Here is a 13,300-nt window from a genome sequence, read left to right as displayed (position 1 = left end):
TTCAAAAAGACTACAAAAGGAGGCACTTTAATGTTATGTCTGTGACATTTTGGAAATGCAGTGGTTCTAGTATAACATGACTCATCATTGACACATTTACAAACCTCTCCTCTCCTGATATACATACTCAGATTTTTATTTAATTTCTGATTTCTAATATTGAATAAATTAACCCAAACAATTTGCTTCCCCTGTAAGTAGATCTACAGTGTCACCACATATTAATGGCTTAATTTCAGATTTTTGAAGGCTCTTCTTTAATTGTGTTTCTGATTGTTTCACTGTCAATTTCGTTTCAGTTTTCTGTGTTAACCTATTAATGTGGTTCAGGGGGCGAGAGCTGGGCTCCACCCTATTCTTTCATCTCCTATTATCAATCAAATCCTCTATAACTCAACCGCCTTTGCACCGGTCTCCTCTGGGGGGTTAGTGATGTCACTTTCTCCAACCCTTGGTTAAGATCAGCTTCCTTTACCTCAGCAGGAGGGTCCTCCATGAGTCAGAGGGGACTCCCGGCCAAACCCAAACTTTTAGCATCTCATGATCTATCACTACCCTCGCAATCTGAGGGGCTAAACTTATTCTTGCTAAACCTCGCTGTAGGAGCTCTCTCTTCGTAACATGAGGCTCTCTTCTCGTTTCCATCCCAGCTTTGGTAGTCTATAATTCACCTCATTGGGGGCAGCTCTCCAAGGCAGAATTTCCCTTTTTCTTCCTTCCTTTCCGGTTCTCTAGCATCTGTTTATGTACGGGGCCCCCCAAGAGACGGGGACCCCTCTTTTGTATGTCAGATCGGCCAAGAGATGGGGACCCCTTTTCTATATCTATTAAATCTTTACTAACTCCATGCGGGTGCCGTGCGTCCAACCTTGGAGGTTGCCTCACCATGAAGCAGCCTCACCTAAGAGTGGCGGTGATTTTAGCACGATGTGGACCTCATCTGGCCAAGGGCTAGGTCCTAACTGTGGGCGGCTCTCTGAGAAGTCAGACGACATCACTACAGGTAGCCTGGCTCACCCCCAATGAAATAAATATACTCCTTTAATGAGATTTTTCAGAGGGCTGTGATTTAGTTGTGTCTAACTCAGCAGTGTAACAATGAGGTTGATTGTATAATTAATGTTTACAGTATGCAATGAATGATCTAGTTGATTATTCCTTCTTGTGTCATACAGAATGATAAGTTGTCATCTGGGGAGACCACATTGTGGTTGATTCCTGGAGCCAGCATCGCAGACGTTGTGTGTGCTGATGCGCGGGGAGGCAAAATAAGCTGATCCCTGGAGCCAGCATTACACTTCAGCCATCAACACCAGGCAGAAGGATATCTACATCATCAGATGGAAGGAAACGCAAATGGATGGAGATGCAGATGGGTCACATTAGTTTACTGTAAAGCTACGTCTTAGTTGGTGCTTATCTTGGCGAGAGACAAGTTTAAATCAGCATGAAGCTTTAACATCTACTCTCATGTAATGGAAATAATGGATAATAAAACAAAGAGTGACATATGAGCCATGCGTCAGGTGTGCAGCTAGGTGTCCGAACTGCAGTACCTGTCATGGTTGCCCTGTCTTAGTCTAGCGGTTTTTTTTTATTTTATTTTTTTATTTGCCTTTAGCAATGTCTGATAAGAGCAATTGATTCAAAATGAAACCTAAGCTGTGAACTCTGTCACATGATGAGGGGCTTAACTTCAGGCAATCGTATTACCTGCTAGGAGTACCACATACACACACTGCATATGTCATTGGAAAGCCCAGAGTCTGTACTTTTAAACAAGCCAGGTAGGTGTCTGAGTAATGTGTGAATAATCACCGGGCTGAGTGCAAAAATTTAAATAAATATCTGCATGAGTACAATATAACAGGTACATTTTGTAAAACTATATTATCTGGCTGAGTCAGGAATGTAACCCCAATTTATAACATTGTTCCTAAGGGAAAATGTGCTTTGACTTACAACGCTTCGACTTACAATGTGACTTTCAGGAACCATATGTGTCGTAAACGCAATGACTGCCTGTACATTAATCATTGTTAATTAGATGGGGATGCCGTCCAGGCAAGTGCCGTGATTCAAAATTGTTGGTGCAAATAAATAAAATCAATTACAAAGGCAAAACATCACGCAATCGATCATTTGCTCTTCCATCTTCCACAGGTCAGGCCTGTGGAGCATATTTGATAGTCTTGCCACTATAGATGGACTTATACTAAGAACATAAGAAAGTTTACAAACGAGAGGAGCCCACTCTGCCCATCTTAAGTGAACAAACACAAAATAAAATTAAAAAAAATAAATCAATAATGAAGTCTTACAAAAATTACATTTTTGATGAAATGTTATTTGTCATGTTATTTTACCTTTAAAACTTTTTTAACCATTTTTTGCTTCTAAATAACAACCTTCATCTTAAATTCGAGTATAGTAATGTGTGTACTAAAATCGCCAAACAAAAGACGTGACTAACAGAGTACACTAACAGTAATGTGACTGACTGCCGAGAAAAGACGAACAAAGACATTACTTCCAGCATACACAAGCAGCAACGTGACTTACTGCCAAGAAAAGAAGAACCAAAATGCCAGCTTTGACAGGTTGGAAATGTTGATCAGACCCCCATATTTTTCGATATGCTAAAGAATAACACAGTTCACAAATGGGAGAAAAACAGATGTGAGTAATGAGAAGCAGCATATAACTGTAAAAACCAAAACCTTTGACAAATATTTTCTCTTTTTACAGAGACAACTGCTATAGACATTGTTTTGTTGTTTTAAACGTGTATTAATAACGTCTGTTAATAAGGTTTTTATAGGGGGAGGGGGGAAAAATTTGGCATGACCCCCAGCACCAGCCTGTCATTCAGAGATGCACTGCCACAGACACACCATAGAAATAAAATGTAATTAACGTTAAAACACTTTTTAGACCTGTTTCTTCTTAAACTGTTAAAGCATAATATTGCGTTACAATAAAATACTAAATGGTTGCTACAGACTCGTCTCCTTTACTCAGCCATGGAATGTAGTTTTAATCAGAGTTAAGCGCATATTCCAATCTTACATAAAAGCTTTCTTAAATTAACTTAACAATATACATTAACACTACTACAATTTTTATGAGGATTTTCTGACGGTTCTGTTAAACATACACAAAGCAGAGTTTTCAACATTAATTATCTCTGTAATGCATATTAATAAACAAGCATAATATGTTCATTTATACTAAAAAATGATCTCAATGCAAATCATTTAATTGATTACTTATTTTCAATTAATATGCCGTTGAATGTAGTTGTGAAATTAATGTATCAAATCTCTTTGTTTTTAATTAATTAAATCGCAATTGGACAAGCTGTTTTCTAGAAATATACTTTATACAACTTTAGTGAGACATGCTTATGGCCACCTCCACTATATCCGTCACCAGGAAAGTACATACCTAGCAGGATATAATACATGTAAAGAAAACACTGTTATACAGTAAAAACAAATGTATATTATGCAGTTTGATCTCTATATAAAACATTGTATTTCCAACACAAAGGCCCAATTAAATAAATAATTATTAATTAGAATAATCTAAACACAATACACCTAATGTGTACAAATCTTACATCTGTTCAGGATAAATACATTTATTCAATACTTCATCATGTTTCCATCTACAGCATATAGCCTCTGACCCAAAACCAGTCTGCAATTTGACAAAATATGTTACAAAGCAACTTTTGTACCACGCAGGGCACAATTCTCATCCTCTTTAACCCATAGTGCTGCAAATAACCAGACACAGAACACAGACAAAATTGGATTATTTGCTCTTCCATCTTCCACAGGTCAGGTCTGGGAAGCATATTTGATAGTATTTCCAGGCCTCCTCATATCTTCTTATTTCCAGGATTCCTCATGCTCACAATTCTTCTCGGTCCTCATTTTTTCTACAAGTTCTATATTATTTCTCTCTTATCCCACTTTGCCGTTGCTGCCAAGCCACTATAGATAGATTTATACTAAGAACATAAGAAAGTTTACAAACGAAAGGAGGCCATTCAGCCCATCTTGCTTGTTTGGTTGTTGGTAGCTCATTGATCCCAGAATCTCATCAAGCAGCTTCTTGAAAGACCCCTATTGGCAGTCCCAAACTCTTTTTTTGTTGATTAAGGTTGGCTCCGTTACATTGCAGTCATTTCAAGGCAAGTAACATTGGCTACAAAAATCAACACATCACTTGTGCATGCCAAATACAGATGTGTTATGCAAGGTACAATGAAAAATGTACATGTTTGTTAAATTATGTATACGATAATTGAATATGTTAAATTCCGATAAAGAAACTGATCTGGTTTGCATTCTCCTTTAAGTTGATTTATTCATGCCTACAACAGATGAGTATGGGTAGATATACATACTGTATATGTATTCATCATTTGATTAGAGTAAGGTTATTTCAGCATTAAATATTGCTGACAATAATTTTCAGTAGTTTTGAAAATAGATTTTTCACTCATTGCAGGTTGGTTGTAAAAAAAAAAGGATTATGGTTAAATACTTTAAATGGTATATTTAGCTCATTATTAAATAACATTAGTCATATTGAAATGTAAGATATTATTGCCCAAGCAGCAACAGCAGTGTTAAAACAAATGCAAACAGATGCAAATAACATACTGACTACTGATATCTCATTTGATACTGGTGCAACTTGTAAAATCAACAAACACAAATATATTCTGACTATAGATGTTGTAAAAGATCATGTTTGCTAATTGTAATTGTAGCTGACAAAATAATGACATAAGTCCTACGCTTTTAGAACTTCCATTCGCTCAAATGTGCATTTTTTGCTACAGCAATATATTTTCATTTTAAACAGATATCTACAGCAAGCTTAAGAAAGTCCTCAGTTCGCTTGCCTCACTGTGACTTGACGGAAGTCTGTTGCTGCTTTACTTCCTTGACCATTTCAACTCAGCAGTGTCTTCTGGAAGCAGGTTAAATGACCCAGGAGCAAGACAGTCTAAAAGCACGGCATGTAAACTAATAATTCTTTAATCTAGTGTAGTACCAGATATCATGTTTTAAAATGAAAATACATATTTGATGTAACATGTGTTTCTTTCAAAACTGAACATTTTAAATCCATATAAAGAATGACAAACATCATGGGGATACATATTTCAAGTTTGAATGAGTGCAGTTGAATGACAGGAGCAAATTAATTGGATGTCATCTGTCTAAAACAATCTTGACATTGAGTCAAAATTCCAAATTCCTATGGCTGCACTACTCTGTGTGACCCAAACGGTCATTTTAAAACTTAATTGGTGAAACCTTCCAGACAAGCAAAATTAGAACATATAAGACAATGCAATTTCTGCAAAGAGTAACTGAGTCCTAGAACAATCGCAATCGATCCTGTGGCAAGGGTGATTCATGGACAGAATTTTAAAAAGCTCACTCAAACTCATTCGCATCTTCAAGCAGTATTTGTATTGAATCACTGCAATCATGTTTGTTTCTTGTTTTATTTTTCAATTACATTTAAGTTATTGTTTTTTTTAGACGTTATATTGCTGCTTTCACCTTTTTGTTGCCTCTGTGACAAAATACTGAATGAAAACATAATTGAAAGAAATCTTTAACTTTTAAGCTGAGAAAAGACAAATGATTTACAAATATTATGCCAACTTCTAAAAAAAAATCTAAAAACGGAGGCATTTCTGTAAGTGTGTTTCCATTAGTAAAAAACTACACATACCCCTAGATTTACATTTTAAATGACAAAGTATTGATTTCATTGGAATTTTATTATATTATAGGAGCCGTCAACACTGTCCTGTTTACTACCCGTTTATTACCCTCACTGTAGCCCTTTGAGACCAATCCAATTTTGCAAAACAAGCGTAAGCTTATTTCTATGTGTTTCTACTTGCATTTTCATGAATTTATATTCATGCAACTTCAATTTCATCTGTAGTTTGCTTTCTTGATGCCATATGGCATTGTTGCCCAAAAATAACCCTAACACATCTGTAATTTCTACTGTTCTCCTAATCAGACACAGAGTGGCTATACCTGTGAATATTAAAAGATGTTGAATTTTCTTGAATGTCAATAAAAAATTAACTATCTCTATGAGCTACATTAGTTAATTCTACTTTATTTTATCAATTAGCGTATTTAATTCTCAAATTGCAACCAATATATGCAACCAATATGTTAATCAGCTAATAATTAGGCATTCACAAATATGAATCACAAACTCATTTATGTCCTTATAGAAAATCAGATTGGTATAAAATGTTTGTGGATGTGAGTTTGCAGACATACATTTAAAATGAGCGTGACAAGGAAAGGAACAGAACAGTGTTGTTTATTTATTTATCAGCAACTAACTGTAAATTGATCGTGTGATAGCATGTGTTATTATGAGGGCAACACAAAAAGCTGGGCATTTTAAAAAATAATGTTTAAGTTATTATGAGACTAAAGATAAAAGAAGTGCTGAAGGCAGTGATAAGTCAGAAGAAATCATCGTGCAGACTATTGTTAACATTCCCTAACAAGGTTAAAATCTTTATAACCAGAAGTGCAGACATGCCCTGTTCTTTTGCATAGATGTTAAGACACTCACTTGCAATATTCAAGGCCGACATGCAAATATTACACATGGAAGCTAAAAAGATAAGGTCAAAATGAGGTTCTCTCAACCCTGAAAAGTGGTAATTAGTTTATATTTTGAGGATAACAATCTTCTGCATCTTTTTCTAAACTTACTCCCTGGAAAGTGTATAATTTTCACAGAACATGAGATCTGCCTCATGACTGAAGTTGATGAAATACAATGGGGAAAAGAAGATTTAATAGACCTGTATTCTTTGTGGACAGCAGAACTTTTCAACAAACTTGAAAAAGGGGTGGTCGATTCTACAGCTATGGCCAAAAGTTTTGCATCACCATGTATAATTAACTAATTTTGCTTCATAAATTCAAATGAAACCTGCTGAATAATGTTAAGTTAACATATTGAATAACATACTGCTTTCCCTATCCTAACAAAAAACTGACAAAAATTGAAAAATGTAAAATTTTAAAATCTAACATGAAATGCTGTACTACTACTATGGCCTACGGTTTCTATGATTATGTGGCAAATAAAAAAAAAGTTATGTTCATTTTATATATATATATATATATATATATATATATATATATATATATATATATATATATATATAAATTATGTCTCAATCCTAAAATACTAGGTGATACAAAACTGTTGGCCATAGCTGCAGTCTTGAAGGGCTATAATAGGTTTAGGCACTATATACTGAAATAATGAACTACATTTAAGACTTGGATTCATGTTAAGTTGTTTCAGTTAACCATTCCATACATTATTTTAATGTAAACCTTGTAATCACGGTATGTTTATATTTAACCTCGCTGTTCCTCTCCCTCCAGTCTGTTTTACTGTCAATTACAGCCATTAGAGGCTATTAACTCCTTCTAGTTTTATTACTGCCATCCAGTCATCTCCACTACTAGAACACATCTCCTGACTTGTGACTGCAGCCGATGTACACTAGCATTACTAACTCCTTAGCCCCTGTTAGAAAGTTTCTTTCTTTCTATAGTGATAACTTGACTTCTATCAGAGCCCTCTCAGCAGTTGTCCCAACTTCCACATATACTTTAAGTCCGGACTTTGTTAAATTTGAATCTTTTCACCTTGTTTCTCCTCTCTCAGTTGTCTAATAATAATAATAATAATAATAATAATAATAATAATAATAATAATAATAATAATAATAACAATAACTAGAACTGCCAGGCAGTTTTATGGCTCCCAAGCCCCTGTATCAGTACCCTTCTAAGAGTGTTTAGTTATCAATGTGCCAAGTTTAAAATCAGCAACTTCAATTGTTCCACAGAAGAAGATTTTGAAAGTTTATTTTTCAAAAATGCGTCAGGCAGCCACCTTGTTTAACGCGACTTTCTTAAAAGTCAGTTGTATTGCTACAGTGTCAAGGATGATGCTTGTGAAGTTTCTAGTTAGTCAAGTAAACCGTTTGTCAACTGAGGCAGTTTTAAATTTCAGATGAAAACATACACCTGGCAGCCATCTTGTTTTATAAAACATAACCATTTTGACATATTTGTATTTCACTGTTAGTGGGACAATAACTACCATTTTTGGAGTTTGTTGGTCAAACGGTGGTCAAATAACAGCAGTTTGCTATTAAGGACGCGTTTCAATAAGATTTGAGACAGCCATTTTACATTAAAATTTATTGCAGAAACTTCTGCTTCGCAAACTTGATGCGGGTTTAGATGCTGATGATATATGCCAAGTGTCAGATCAATCGCTTCACCAGTTCCCAAGAAGAAGATTTCAAAAGGTTTTATCAAAAAATGTGTCATGTCGCCAATTGAAAGAACGCAGCAACAAAATTTTTCAGCATCTGACAGCCAGTGCATCCAGTGTGTTACCTGCCAAGTCAGAACCTGATCAGTCACACAGCCTCGAAGCAGCAGCAGTTTAAAGTTTTGGGAAGAAAATAAATAAATAAATAAATAAATAAAACTTTAACAATAACAATAGGCTTCCTAGCCTTTGGCTTGGAAGCCTAATAATAATAATAATAATAATAATAATAATAATAATAATAATAATAATAATAATAATAATAATAATAATAATATTATTTTGTATAGCACCATTCATTAAAAGAAATCCCAAAGCGCTTTACTTTTTTTTAAAAATACATAAAGTACATAAAAAACATAAATATATATACAACAATACAATAAAAACTATGCAGTACATAAGCCAATGATTAAAAATAGGTCTTGAGATGCGATCTAAACAGACCCAAACTCTGAGTCCCTGATAAACCTTGGAAGGGAGTTCCAGAGACGAAGGGCCAAAGAGCAAAAGGCAAGATTTCTAACATTTTGTAATTTTGTTCTTGGCAAGGAAAGGAGATCGTTTTTAGCTGAGCACTAGTTGCATTGGGAAATGTAGCAGCAAAGCAGATCCTTGATGTAAGATAGACCCAGGCTATTCAAGGCCTTGAAGGTCAGCAACAAGATCTTAAAATCAATTCTATATTTAACTGTTAACCAGTGGAGAGATGCTAAAACATGCTCCTGCTTTCTTTTTCTTGTTAAAACTCGAGCAGCAGAATTCTGAATGTATTGCAGCCTATTAAGAACATTAGTGGAAAGATGCACAAACAAGGCATTACACTAGTCAATTCTCGATGAAATGAAGGCATGTATCAGTTTCTCTGCATCAAACATTGATGATCTAAAGTGAGTGATACTCCATAGATGAAAAAAGATACTCTACAGATATTTCTAACCTAGGCCTCAAAGACAATGCAGAGTCAAATTTAACACATAGACTTTTAACTTCAGCAATAGACTAATCTTAAGCCCATCAATGACTAAAGTAAAACTACCAACTTTATGCAGCTGCTGCGGAGAACCCAATAATTGCAGAAAATTCTGCCTGATCCAAGTTTTAATTTCAGTCAGGCAGTTATTAAGTACCATGAAGCCAACCACCTGTGTGCTTGATCCATGGCCTACTAAACTGCTCCATGAGTGCTTGCCAGTCATTTGGCCAGTAATCTCTAACAGGCTTTCAAGATCCCCTTCATCACTCCTCTGCTTAAAAAGCCCCAGCTGGATCCTGAGAGCCTTGAAAACTATAAGCCCATCTCCAACCTGCCATTCCTGGCTAAAGTGCTGGAATGAGTGGTGGCTCTTCAACTGGGTGAATATCTCAAACACAACAATCTTTTTGAACAATTTCAATCTGGATTTAGATTTTTACACAGTACTGAAATAACAATGCTAAAGGTGACTAACGACCTTCTAAACTGTTTCTTGTTCTGCTTGATCTCACTGCTGCTTTTGATACTGTACACCATGGGAGATTGATTGACCACCTCAAATCTGACATTGGTATCTCAGGAACAGTGCTTGACTGGTTTAAAGCTTAACTTTCCTCTATGTGTCAGTTTGTTACACTGGTGACTATTCTTCAGGTTCTCTGCTAATGACCTCTGGGATTCCTCAGGGTTTGATCCTAGCTCTCCTTCTTTTCAGTATCTACATGCTCCCTCTTGGACAGGTAATCCAGAAATGTAAGATGGGTTTTTATTTCTATGCAGATGACACTCCAGATGTATTTATGTTTTAATCCTTCTGACAAACATGTCTCTTTTTTCCTCTCCCCTTGTGTCTCAATGATATTAAGTCCTAGAAGAATAACAACTATCTCCAGCTAAATTCAAGCAAAACTGAACAGAACTGGATGGATCCAGATATCAGTTGAGAAAATCCTCTTTTTTTCACTGTTCTTTGATGACAATCAACTTGAACTTAAATCTGCAGCCAGGAATCTTAGGGTTGTCTTTGATTCTGAGCTCTCTTTTGACTGTCACATCCATGGGATTCCAAAAACCTCCACTTTCATTTTAAGAATATTTCTAGAATTCAACCCATGCCCCTTCAAAAGGATGCAGAGATCCTGATGCACACTTTTGTCTCTTCCAGGATTGATTATTGTAATTCTCTATTTATAGGCCTTCCTGAATCTACCATTGCACGACTACAGCTTCTCAAAAACTCTGCTGCCCGATTCCTTACACAAATTAAACTAAGACAGCACATTAGCTCTGTCTTGGCGTCCTTACACTGGCTGGCTGTTAAGCAGATAATTGAGTTTAAAGTCCTACTTGTGGCCTATAAGGCTTGTAGGGGACTTGGCCCTGATTACATCTGTGAGCTGGTGAAGCTGTACACTATGGGTCATTCTCTTCAATCCTCTAACTCAGGTCTACTCTATGTTCCTTCTTTCTGCCTTCTCTCTATGGGTGAAAGAGCTTTATCTAATCACACTCCCAGACTAGAATTCGCTCCCTGAGAATATTTACTTGGCTGACTTGCTTTTGGTGTGTCTTATTCTTAATTGTTCAGCGCTTTGTTATAACTCTGTTAAGAAAGGCGCTACATAAAAAAAAAAAAAATGGGTAGCACCTAAGCTTTTTCAAAATAATTTCTTTCTTTGCTTAAATTATAGGTATACTGTATCTCTGTAAAACATTTGCCACAAAAAAGCTTTTGTAAACCAACTGTTACTGGAATTTGTAATCTTTTAACACTCTATAATAAACCCCAAATAAAATTTCCCTGGGAATTTTGATTTTTGACCTTTTAGTAAAATGTTTGTGTAAGAGCACACTTAAGTTCCCTTTCAAGTGGAATGACAACCATTTCCGAATGGGAAGAGCCTCTCTGACCGCCAATCACTAAGCATATATAAAAAAGCTGCCCTATCAGGGCCCTGCTGTGAGGAGGAAGTCGTCCCACCTCCTGCTGAAGAGGGTCGTCCTCACAGCAGCATATCTCTATTTTCTCTCTCACTTCACTGAGACTGATCATAGATTGCCTCGTGCTTTCTTTGTTCCGAAAATTGGCTGATTTGTGCGGTTTCGACCAACAAATTAATTAAATACACAGTTAAAATACTACTTTGAGTGTTTCTGAGATTGCTCATTGCCATAGTCTCACGTCGGTAGTTTCTACTGATTTAGACCCCTCTATCTGAGATTGGCGATCAGCTTTATACTGTCTTTACTGCCTCGTGTAGTTATACCGTTGCTGGCTATTGTGGTGCTGTAGGGAGACCCCACGGGGTTGCGGCGTCATCTTCTACGCCGATTGACTCGGCACCGGTTAAACATCTTTGGTGCTGACCCCGATGCCAATTAAACTCGGCACCGATCAGAACTGACCTCAGCGCCAATTAACTCGGCACCGACCGCGCTCTTCCTTGGCACCGACTGCTCGGCACCGAGCGCACTCCTCCTCGGCGTCGACTGCAACAGCTCGGCACTGACCACGATTCCTTGGCAGTGACACTGATACACTCAGTACCTTTGATAGCCCGGCACCGACACCGATCAGTGCACCCACGACACCTGCGCCATGTCAGTGTGCACCACTGGTGCAGAGGCATAGGCGCTCCTCTGTGGAGGCGAGATGGTCGCCGCCTAGGTGGCACCGCTCAAGAGGGCATTTCCCAGGAGGCAGGCGGTCACCACAGAGGTACCACTCTCCTTCCCTGCGGAGGCGCAGGTGCTCTCCTTCAGAGTCGCCACAGAGACGCCAAAGCTTAGCTGAGCAGTGTTTCCAGGAGCTCGCAGAGACAGTGAGGGCCCAGCAGACCATGCTGGAAACCCTGTTTAAGTCTTAGGATAGACTGCCCTCTACCACCAGGCAGCCCCAGCTTCCCCACTCCCGCTCTCCATCCCTGGCCCCATCTAGACCCATGCTGATGCCATGCTCAAAAACTCATATGCGTCAGCGGCATTATCAGTCCGGGCGGCAAATGCAATGGCCATACTGGTGCTTTACCAGTCACAGCTAGCGGCGAGGCTGTGAGAACAGGGAACTGAGTCGGACGCGGGAGAGCTCCTGGCAGTGACGGGGAAATGACTGACCTAATGGGGATTTAGATCAGGCAGGTCTCTAGCAGCGCTGGTAGCCGCTCGTCGACACCTCTGGCTAACCCAGGCCAAGGTCGTGGAGACCGAGAAGGTGGCGCTGTTAGATGCCCCTATAACACCAGGGCAGACGTTCGGAGCGACCACTGATGTGAGCCTTGAGAGGTCCCACAAGGCCACGAGGTCACTTCAAAATTCCCCCGCCTTCCTGCCTACCGACAGCACTCTAGGTGGCCTTCACAGCCTGCAGGGGCAGCTGGGCCTGAATGCCACCCTCCACCCCAGACCAAGCAAGGAAGCAGAAGAAGAGCCGGTAGTAAGGGACCACCACTGAGACCGCCCTTGAGGTGCTCCGGCTGCCACCACCCCCTGCCTCACAACCAGACTGACCACTGGACACGACCCATGGCAACGCTGCACTCAGGACTCCTGGGTTCTATCGACAATGAGACAGGGTTATGTTCTACAATTCCACTTAGGCCAGCCACCCTTCAAGGGTGTGCTCATTACCACCGTTGAACCAGCATGCGCAATTCTCCTTCAACAGGAGATCACCAGTCTTCAACAGAAGAATGTTGTGCGCTTGGTAAGTCCAAGCGATGCCCTCAGAGGCTTTTACTCCAGGTATTTCCTGGTGCCCAAGAGGGATGGTGGTTTCAGACCTATTCTGGACCTCGGGGTCCTCAACATGTTCCTCAAACAAAGGAAGTTCAACATTTTGACTGCACGGTGAATCCTCCAGTCCATCCAGCCGGGCGACTGGTTTACATC

General features: G+C 38.6%; 1 protein-coding gene across 1 annotated transcript in view; it reads right to left on the bottom strand.

Moving 5' to 3' along the window:
• The window catches only part of LOC121316386 (CUB and sushi domain-containing protein 1-like), a 590,542-nt gene extending 578,288 nt beyond the window's left edge, over positions 1 to 12,254 (bottom strand). The window contains exons 1-3 of the mRNA XM_041251464.1: positions 12,026 to 12,254; positions 11,819 to 11,931; positions 9,567 to 9,815 (exon numbers count right to left, since the gene is read on the bottom strand). Coding sequence (XP_041107398.1) covers positions 9,567 to 9,815; positions 11,819 to 11,931; positions 12,026 to 12,254 — 591 coding nt within the window. The remainder of the gene's footprint in view (positions 1 to 9,566; positions 9,816 to 11,818; positions 11,932 to 12,025) is intronic.
• Between the last annotated feature and the right edge of the window lie 1,046 nt (positions 12,255 to 13,300).

The sequence above is a fragment of the Polyodon spathula genome, chromosome 5 (genome assembly GCF_017654505.1).
Source record: "Polyodon spathula isolate WHYD16114869_AA chromosome 5, ASM1765450v1, whole genome shotgun sequence".
Classification (NCBI taxonomy): Eukaryota; Metazoa; Chordata; class Actinopteri; order Acipenseriformes; family Polyodontidae; genus Polyodon; species Polyodon spathula.
This window is presented reverse-complemented; position numbering and strand designations above follow the sequence as displayed.